Genomic DNA, 9,405 nt, shown 5'->3' with positions numbered 1-9,405 from the left:
AGGGGAGGACATGGCCTGAGCCGAGGAGTCCCGGCCATCCCTGGCAGCTCGTGCGTTTTTCTTCCTTCCTGCCTCTCGCCTGCTGCGCTGGCACAATGGACAATGGCGGGAACACAGCCACCACCGAGAAGGGGCCAGCTGACCCCGACTCTGGGGACCTGCAAGCCCGCACCCACCCCCTCCCACCCCCGCCTGAACCCTTGATCCCTGGCCCTGCAGCCCCCACAGCTTCCTGTTTGCCCGATGTATTTGCCCGGCCCCAGGGACAAAGCTGATCCTTGAACTCTAAGTTCCACATCTCCAGGACCAGTGAGCGGCGGCAAGGCCTGGGCTGGGCTTATCAGCCTCCCAGCCCAGCCCCTGCTTGGCAGCATAAATAGGCTGGAGGAGACCGGGCGGTCAGAGACCGCTGGCGCATCGAGGTGAGTGCTGCTACTTGCTCAGGTTACCCTGGCTTCCCCCAGCTCTAGGCACTGGAAGCTCAGGCCCTGGGATCCCAGCTCCAGCCTCTGCCCTGGGGCACTGGACCCCTGGCCCTCTCCCTCTCTGTGCCCCGCCTCCTGCACTCAGCCGGCCCCTCTTCTCCTCCAGGTCACCCACGTCCCTTCAGGATGAAAGCCGTGGTGCTGACCTTGGCTGTGCTCTTCCTCACAGGTAGGTGCCCCCAACCTAGGGAGCCAACCTTCGGGGGTGTCTTCTGCCTGAACCCCTGCAGTCCACCCTCCTGAGCATGGGGAGCAGAATTTCTCCCTCCTGCCCTTCTCCGCTGCCTGGCATTTCAGCTCAGATCCTGACCCGGAGCTGGCCTGATCTGGGTCTTCCCTCCCACCCCCAGGGAGCCAGGCTCGGCATTTCTGGCAGCAAGATGACCCGCAGTCACCCTGGGATCGGGTGAAGGATTTTGCCACCGTGTATGTGGATGCGATCAAAGACAGTGGCAGAGATTATGTGGCCCAGTTTGAAGCCTCCGCTTTGGGAAAACACCTCAAGTAAGGACCCTGGGGCCTAGGGCAGAGGTAGGGGGTACCGGTGCTGGGGATGGGGTGGAGAGGCCTGTGGGAAGAAGCAGCCAGATTGGCCGAATCCCCACCTGCTATTTGATGGGCCCCATAGAAGACCTGGATGGAAGAGAGGAGTGGGCTCCCCATGCAGGGTCACCTCCGCTTAGCAGGGCTGCCCAGTCAGTATCTACAGCACCTCACTCTGCCTGCAGGTGCAATGGGTCCATTCGTCCTAACTTCCCTCCTCTGCTCCTGCCAGTAGCAGGGACAGCTGTCTTCAGAGAGGAGAATGGGCTGGAAGGGTAGAGACCAGGTCCTTAAAAGGACTGGCTTCAGGGACAGACAGGACTGGGCACCAAACGCAGCTCCTCGGTCTATCTGGTCGATGGGGTGCAGTGTGGTGGCGGGGTGTGTGTGTGTGTGTGTGTGTGTGTGTGTGTGTGCGCTCGCGCGCGTGCACAATGATGGAGAGAAGCTAGGCTGAGGGTCTGGCCCCAGCAACCACACTTTCAGGGGCACATGTGCCCGGTCCCACCCCAGCCAAGCTGGGGTGCTGGGTTGCAGCTCCAGAGGTGTCCACGGTGCCACCCGGGAGGCCTGCCCTGAGCCCTCCTCTCTCTCTTCCCTTTAGCCTGAAACTCCTGGACAACTGGGACAGCCTGGGCAGCACGTTCACCAAAGTGCGTGAGCAGCTGGGCCCAGTGACCCAGGAGTTCTGGGACAACCTGGAAAAGGAGACCGAGGCGCTGCGGCAGGAGATGAGCAAGGACCTGGAGGAGGTGAAGAAGAAGGTGCAGCCCTACCTGGACGACTTCCAGAACAAGTGGCAGGAGGAGATGGAGACGTACCGCCAGAAGATGGCGCCGCTGGGCGCCGAGTTCCGCGAGGGCGCGCGCCAGAAGGTGCAGGAGCTGCAGGAGAAGCTGAGCCCGCTGGCCGAGGAGCTCCGCGACCGCCTGCGCGCCCACGTGGAGGCGCTGCGCCAGCAGCTGGCGCCCTACAGCGACGACCTGCGCCAGCGCATGGCCGCCCGCTTCGAGGCGCTCAAGGAGGGCGGCGGCAGCCTGGCCGAGTACCAGGCCAAGGCCCAGGAGCAGCTGAAAGCGCTGGGCGAGAAGGCCAAGCCGGCGCTGGAGGACCTCCGCCAGGGCCTGCTGCCCGTGCTGGAGAACCTCAAGGTCAGCATCCTGGCCGCCATCGACGAGGCCTCCAAGAAGCTGAACGCCCAGTGAGACGCCCTCCGCCCGCGCTCCCCTCGCCATCAGTTCGGCTTCTTGGAATAAGCAGTTCCGGAGCAGGACGCTTGTGATGGGTTGTATTTTTTTGTGAAGCTTCGATGTTGATTTTTAAACAATAAAAAGTTCTCCAAAACCCAGAAAATTGTCTTTGGGGAGACTGGGGTGGGGAGGGGGTGCTTTGGCGAAGTAGCCCGGGGCGCGGGCGCAGCCCGGGGCAGGAACTTCCCGGTCCATGATCCAGTGGAGGCATCAGCTCTGAAGCCAAGTCTCTCAGAGCTTTAATGGTGGAGGACCTGCTAGCCCCCGGGGCTCAGGGGTGAGGCAGTAAACTCTCTCTCCTAAGGAGGCCAGAACAGAAGGGAAATAATAGAGAAGCAGGCAAAGTTACAGATAATGCAGTGCCAGTGCCGGGAAAACCTCAGACGAGAAGTACTGGCTGGAGTTCCCGTGTTGGCTCAGCCAAACGAATCTGACTGGCATCCATGAGGACGCAGGTTCGCTCCCTGGCCTTGCCCAGTGGGTGAAGGATCTGGCGTTGCTGTGAGCTGTGGTGTAGATCGCAGACTCGGCTCTGGATCTGTTGTGGCTATGGCTTAGGCCGGGGGCTGCAGCTCTGATTCGACCTGGGTCCTCCATATGCTGAGGGTGCGGCCCTAAAAAGACAAAAAAAAAAAAAAAAAAAAGTACTGGCTCTGCTGGGAAAAGTGGTTCCCTGTTACTGGGCTTTTTCCAGGGGCAGAGGAGAGGAGCCTCCCCCAGCCCTCCTGCTCTAGGACAACTGAGGTGGACAGACCTCAAGGAGCCCCTGGGAAAGACGGGCAAGTTCAAACGAAGGTCTTGGCACTTGCTCCTTATGTATTTATTTATTTATTTATGGCCAAGCGTGCAGCATGCGGAAGTTCCCAGGCCAAGGATGGAGCCTGCAACCAGAGCCACCACAGTGAGGACACTGGATCCTTAACTCCCTGAGCCACCAGGGAACTCCTCCTTTCGTAGCTCAAAAAATGCTTTGATGCTTCCTTTTCCCTTTTTTACAAGGGCCTCATGCCACTCCTCACACCCTACCCTGCCTGGAAACTGTTTCCTCAGGCCCAGCTGTGCCCACCAGCTGTTCCACCCTCAGGGCTCCAGCCCTGCCAGCCCCTCTGTCTGCCAGCTCTGGCCTAAGTCAGAAAAATAATCACCTCCTCTGGCAAGTAATTAGCACATTTTTATTTCCAGGATGTTTCATATCCATCATCTCACTGCATCCTTCCCAAAATCCTAGGTAGACTACCATTCAGTGGTATGAGTGGGGAAGCCGGAGCTCGGAAACATGAAGTCACTTCCAAGGCTGAAGAGCAGGATGGGCTTGGTTGCCCATTTTAGACCCATCTGCTCCTGGGCATCCATGATTTTTTTTTTTTAAGTGTGTGGCTAGGCAGTCAAGTTCGTATGGGCTTGAGTGTTCACAGCCAGCCCTCTTCATGCTCAGCTATGTTCACCCCCGTGTGCACGCGTGTGGCCTCACAGATCTGCAAAGCTCTGGGCAGTGCATCCATGGAGCCTCCCTCTCCCTCTCCGCTCAGAGCATTTCCCTTCTGCTGCTGGAGGATCTACCGCTCCCACAGATCCAGTGTACTTGACCGCACTTGGATAAAGCAGCAGGCTTCTTCTTCTTTTTTTTTTTTTTTTTTTTTTGTCTTTTTAGGGCTGCACCCACGGCATATGGAGGTTCCCAGGCTAGGGGTCCAATCAGAGCTATAGCTGCTGGCCTACACCAGAGCTCACAGCAACGTCGTATCCTTGACCCACTGAGTGAGGCCAGGGATCAAATCTTCGTCCTCATGGATACCAGCCAGGTTTGTCGGAGTCATGACGGGAACTCCAGGAGTGGACTTTTTAGTTCCTCGTCATCCTCAGCTACACTAGGTGTCAAGCCCAGGTTTGGGTGAGAACATTTTCCAGGTGAGGGTGCAGGAATCTCTGGACAAGTGGGCCCCGAAGAGAAGCCCAGGTCAATTTCCAGAGAAAAGCAGATGTCTCTCAGTGGGGCTGGAGGTCCTGATGCCACCAAGATCTATCAAGGGGCCCTCTGACACTCGGCATGGGAGTAACTAAAGGCTTTTCCTGTCAGCTGAGCAGAACATGGGCAGCTGTCTGGGCTTGAGGTCCAGTTCTGCCATTGCTGACTCAGTGACATTGAACAAGTGGCTTCACCTTTCTGAGCCTTGGTCTTCACATTGGAAGGGTGGGGGGCTGCTCAAGTAGTCTGTGGTTCTGGAACTCTCTGATGTGAACATCTGTTGCGTGGTGAGGACACAAGGAATGCAGCCTGTGTTGGTGACATTGGGTTCCCTCTTAGTTCCCAGGACACTGCCCTCCCCCTCCAATCCTGAACCCTAAGGGACAATCAGCTCAGCCTATAGTGACAATGGCAGCCGTTTACCAGGTGCCTTTGATGTGCCAGGTGCTGTGCACGGACTCATTTCCTTCATCCTCAAAAAACTGACGGTGGTGTGTGTATTATTAGGCCCATTTTACAGACAAAGAACTGAGGCTGATATGAAGTGATGGAGCCAAGACCAGAGCCCGGTGGTATCTTACTTCAAGCACTCCCGCATCAGCCTCCTTCCCTCGGGCGGCCCAGGTAGTCAGCTGCAGAATTTTGATGTGCACATACAGTCTCAATTTTGATGATGAGATAAAAATGCCAGGTGTGGTGCCTGGCATGGGGCACACACTCGAGTCCTGTTGCCCAGCCTTTGACAGTTTTATCAAAGTCTTGCCAAACCTCTTAGCCCCTTTGCTCCTCCACGCAAACCTCTTGAGGCTGGCAGGGTAGATAGGGTCATTTCCCCCTTGCAGATGAAGTCACTCGGGCCCAGACTGCAGCCAGCTGCTGAGAGCTGGCTCAAGCACCAGCCCCAGGCCTCTCTGAGTTGGAGTCAGCCCGGAGCCCGCCCGTTCCCACACCAACATACATAACACATGTGGGACACGCCACTTATGGCAGTTTCTCATCCAGCTTTATTGGAAGGCCAGGTCTGGGGTGGGATGGGAGGGCATCGAGGCTGTTGTCCCTTTCAAGGGAATTTTGGGGACAGTCCTGGGAGGCTGCAGGACCCAGGCTGTTGGCAGGAAGGCTGGGCAGACAGATGGCGATATCAAGATCTCAGGAGGAAGACGGTTCGGGCTTGGGGGTATAATCCCAGAAGTCGGTGAACTTGCCCTTGAACGTGCTCCAGTAGTCCTTCAGAGAGCTGATACTGTCGGTTACCCAGCCCCTGGGGGGTCAAATCAGTGAGCGGAGCACAAAGGGTGGGGTGAGAGCTGGTCCCTGGGCAGTGCCTATCATATCCCCACTGCCTCTCCCCTTACGCTCTCATCAACACCCGGAGGCCTCAGGCAGGAACCCCCTACAGCGGCCACCCAGGACGAGAGGCCAAAAGTGGTGATGGGACCACCAGCAAGTGTAACCCGTTGTTTTTCCAGGTGGAGGCAGACCTTTGTGCCACCACAGGTCTGGGGCAAGCGGGACAGGAGTGATTGGTGGGGAGACGTGTAAGGGCAGGACTGTCATTCTAGTCTAGGTACAGGACGCCCCCTAGGGTTGTACATCCTGGTGGCTCCGAGGGGAGTGAGGCAGAGAGAAGCAGTCTCTTTTTGGGGAAGATATCAGAGGATGGATTAGCTGCAGGAGCTGGGGCAGGTCACTTGGTTACGTGAGCCTTGGATTTCTCATCTGCAAAATGGGGGGAGTAATACCCAGTCCTCGTTGCACAGCTGCTTCTGGGGACTGAGAACCGCTGTGGATGCCTCTGCCATGGAAGCGCCGGCCAAGGCGGGTGGTGTGGAGGTGGGACGGGGCTTGGGGAGAGGAGGGGGCTCGCAGGCTGGCGGCGAGGGGTGGGACGGGAAGGGCCGAATCTGCTCACATGGGCCCAGGGCTTGGAACAGGTAGACGCAGACGCAGACACACACACCCACCCACACCCCACCCCCCCGACACGGCTGAAACTGGGTCCTGTGGGTCCCCCAAGCCAGAGCTCCAGCCGGACAATCAGAAAAGGAAACGAAGTGCGGGCTGAGTGGCCGTCCTCAGAGCCAGGCGGGGCGCAGAGGGAGAAAGGAGGGAGACAGAGGGGGAAGAGGAGATAAAGGCCCCCCTCCGCCATCCCTCCCTGTGAGGGAGCCTGTTTACAGACAGAACGGAGGCTCAGAGAGGCACAGGTCCTGGGTGGGCAGGCGGGAGCCCCCGCCCGCCGCCCAGGCTCCCCCGAGTCAAGGGCAGGGGAGGAAGGGCCTACCTGGCCTGCTGGGCCACCTCGGACTCCTTCACGCTGGTTAGCGCGTCCTGGGCAGTCCTGGTGGCCTGCTTCACATAGTCCTGCATTTTGTCCAGAAGGGAGGTGTCCTCGGCCTCGATAGCCTCTGTGAGGACAAGGGGGCAGAGTGGGGCAGATCAGCCTCTAGGGGACCCCTGGGGACCCGCCAGGGCCCGGCATCCCCAAGCCACCTCCCAAGGGTCCTGCAGACAGACAGCTGCCCCCTCGCCGCCCCCAGCCCTGACCCCACCAGCTGCTTACGGGCACAGGCCAGGAGCACCAGGAGACCAGCGACAAGAAGGACCCGGGGCTGCATGGCGCCTTTGTTCCTGCGGGGAAGGCTCCTGTGAGGGGTGCCCCAAGTCCCCCCACCACCTCTGGGCCCTCCCTGGGGAGGCCCAGTGGCCCCTAAGGTGGGACCTGAGCTGGATCAGGCCAGGAAGAGAAAGGGCCTGTTCCCGAACTAATGTGGGTGAAGCGAAGGGCTTTCAGATGGGGGATTTGCAAGGACCCAGGCCGGAGACGAAGGGTGGCATGGAGCAGAAAACCCACCAGACCAGGAATCAAGACGGCTGGTTTCAGGCTGGGTTTCTGCCACTAACATGCCACGTGACCTTGGGTGGCTTTCTGCCTCCTCTAGGCCTCAGTTTTTCTGCCTGGGGTGGGACGGGGGTGTCTACGGCTTCTTTCAGTCCTAAACAGGCAGAATGCACAGGAAACGGAGCCAGTTCCAGCCCCAGCTCAGCTACCGCGCTCTACGGATTTGGGCAGGTGACCTTCCCCACGGGCCTCCGTTTCCCTAGATGCCTTTGTAGGGAACACTCACCAAGCGGTGAGGCTTCCTTGCTTCTAGCAAGCCCTTCTCCAGGCTTCGCTGCTGGGCGGGGCAGCGACCCCAGCCTGCCCCTCTCCAACCTACTCCCCCTCGCCTCCCCCCCTACTCCCAGGGGCCGTTACCTGGAGCAGCTGCTTCTTGGGATGAACTGAGTAGACAGACAAGCAGGTTCTGACCTGCTTTATATTGTCCCCAGGGCAGCAGGCAGTGAGGGCCCAGTGAGCTGGGCAAAGGTCACCTGCTGATCAATCTAGGTCAAGGCCTGAGGCAGGGTAACCAGAGGCAGCCAGGTCTGCTGGGTGTTGGGAAATCTCTAGAAAGCTGCAGGTGCCCATGCTGCTCTCCTGTCAATGCTGCAGCCTAGCGGGCTCAGGGCTTGGGGGTGGGTGGGCCTGGAGAGACCCCATTCCTTCTGGGCAGCCTGGCTCCCCAGGGATTGGGGGACAAGCCAGGGGCTTCTGGGACCACCTCAGCCCTTCCCACGTGGGTGCCAGGCCCTTCCCACCCAACCCCAAGCCCTGTTAGCAGCCTAGAAGAAGGGGTGAGAGCGTGATTGGCTTCTTTGGACTTGGGAACAACACAGTGGCTTGGGATGAGGTGTCTAGGGCGAAGTCGCAGATGATCTAGGGGCAGAGGCTTGTGGGAGAGGGGTGCCACGGCAGGCGCACACGGCCCCCTCCCCAGCATCTCCATCTCTGGGTGCAGCTCACCCAAATAACTCTCTGAGCTGATCCCAAAGCAGGAGGTGGTGGGAGCAGGTCAAAGGCCGCTCTGAGTCCCAGGCCTTTGTCCTTCCGCCCCCCTCCTCCTCACCTTGCCCTCTGGACTCACTGATAACACTCCCCTGGACAGGATCCGGACGCAGGGCCGAGGCCCTCCCCAAACTGGGGCAACCAGGATCGATTCCCAGGGCTGAGTGCCTCTCCCCTCGGGCCTCAGCTCGGAAATAGCTGCCGACACAGTCCCCTGGCTGGGGAGGCTACTGGAAGGAACCAGGGCTGTTGCTGAGGCCATTCCAGTGAGGAGAGGGGGCCCATGAGCTCTATGGGGCAGTCGGCTGTCCAGGAGAGGCCTTGGCCCTTCTCAGGGTGTGGTGTCCCCTGGGTCCACATTGGGAGCTGTAGCCTGGATGGCTTTTTCTTCTGGATGCTAAGACTTCAGAACCAGGAAATTTTATGTTCGTCTCTTTGTTTGTTTGTTTATTTTTGCTTTTTAGGGCTGCACCTGAGTCATATGGAGATTCCCAGGCTAGGGGTCCAATCGGAGCTGTAGCTGCCGGCCTATGCCACAATCACAGCAACGCAAGATTAAAGCCATGTCTGTGACCTACACCACAGCTCACGGCAACGCCGGATCCTTAACCCACTGAGTAAGGTCAAGGATTGAACTTGCATCCTTGTGGATTCTAGTCGGTTTTGTTAACCACTGAGCCACGAAGGGAACTCCAAATTTTACACTGAAATGATACCTTTGGCATTTACTCCAATGACCCAGCGCCAGAGATCTAACAGCTGAGTGTCTCAATATTCTCCTCTGTAAAATGGGAACAGAATACCCACATGCTGAATCATGGTGAAATGCAGATGCGATATGTACAAAGCAGCTTGTCCATGGAAGGGGCTCGAGAAGTTTCTCCTTTCTCACACACACCTGGTCCTTCCCTAGACAGCACAGTCTGAAGGCAGCAGGAGCCTCCAATGCTGAAAGCTTTTGGCAGGCAGCCATCGTCTCAGAAGGAAGCAACTAAACCCAGAGTGTGACATCAGAAGCCTTTTCATCAGATGTCTTTATCTGTGACTGAGACTTGAAATTTCTCCATAGAGATTCATTCCTTTGACTTAGACCTTGTGATCTGTTCAAAGCAAATAGATTCCTGTAAAATAGACATTGTTCACCCCACATTACATCTAAGAAAGCTAACGCAGGGCCAGAGACATGCCCAAGAGCCCATAGCCCATCAGTGATAGGGCTGGGAACCAGAATCCAGGTCTTCAAATACCCACGCTGGTACGCAAGAACCTGGA

The 9,405-nt window shown here is 58.0% G+C and overlaps 2 protein-coding genes across 5 annotated transcripts; one reads left to right on the top strand and one right to left on the bottom strand.

Annotated features, from left to right (window-relative positions):
- The first annotated feature begins 401 nt into the window (after positions 1-401).
- APOA1 (apolipoprotein A1) lies at positions 402-2,285 on the top strand. Its single transcript, NM_214398.1, is given in 4 exon segments — positions 402-422; positions 592-654; positions 836-989; positions 1,633-2,285. Coding segments are annotated over 3 exon segments (798 nt in total). The 5' UTR covers positions 402-422; positions 592-611; the 3' UTR covers positions 2,234-2,285.
- A 2,940-nt stretch (positions 2,286-5,225) lies between these two features.
- On the bottom strand, positions 5,226-7,537 carry APOC3 (apolipoprotein C3). 4 transcript variants are annotated; one of them, XM_084974657.1, is made up of 4 exons: positions 7,099-7,537; positions 6,808-6,875; positions 6,529-6,652; positions 5,226-5,505 (listed from the first exon to the last, which is right to left on the bottom strand). In XM_084974657.1, exons 2-4 carry the CDS (start codon positions 6,860-6,862, stop codon positions 5,394-5,396), a joined length of 291 nt encoding a protein of 96 aa, XP_084830783.1. In that variant the 5' UTR covers positions 6,863-6,875; positions 7,099-7,537; the 3' UTR covers positions 5,226-5,393. The 4 variants fall into 4 exon arrangements, with proteins under 4 accessions (XP_084830783.1, XP_020957907.1, XP_005667429.1 ...); XM_021102248.2 differs by having other exon boundaries at positions 7,373-7,537; XM_005667372.3 differs by having other exon boundaries at positions 7,504-7,537.
- Between the last annotated feature and the right edge of the window lie 1,868 nt (positions 7,538-9,405).

The sequence above is a fragment of the Sus scrofa genome, chromosome 9 (genome assembly GCF_054392235.1).
Source record: "Sus scrofa isolate SSC_HxYL_T2T_F1_AM1 chromosome 9, Sscrofa_HxYL_maternal_Yorkshire_Landrace_v2.0, whole genome shotgun sequence".
Taxonomy (NCBI): Eukaryota; Metazoa; Chordata; class Mammalia; order Artiodactyla; family Suidae; genus Sus; species Sus scrofa.
Note: the sequence above shows the minus strand (reverse complement) of the source record. Positions and strands in the feature narration are given on the sequence as shown.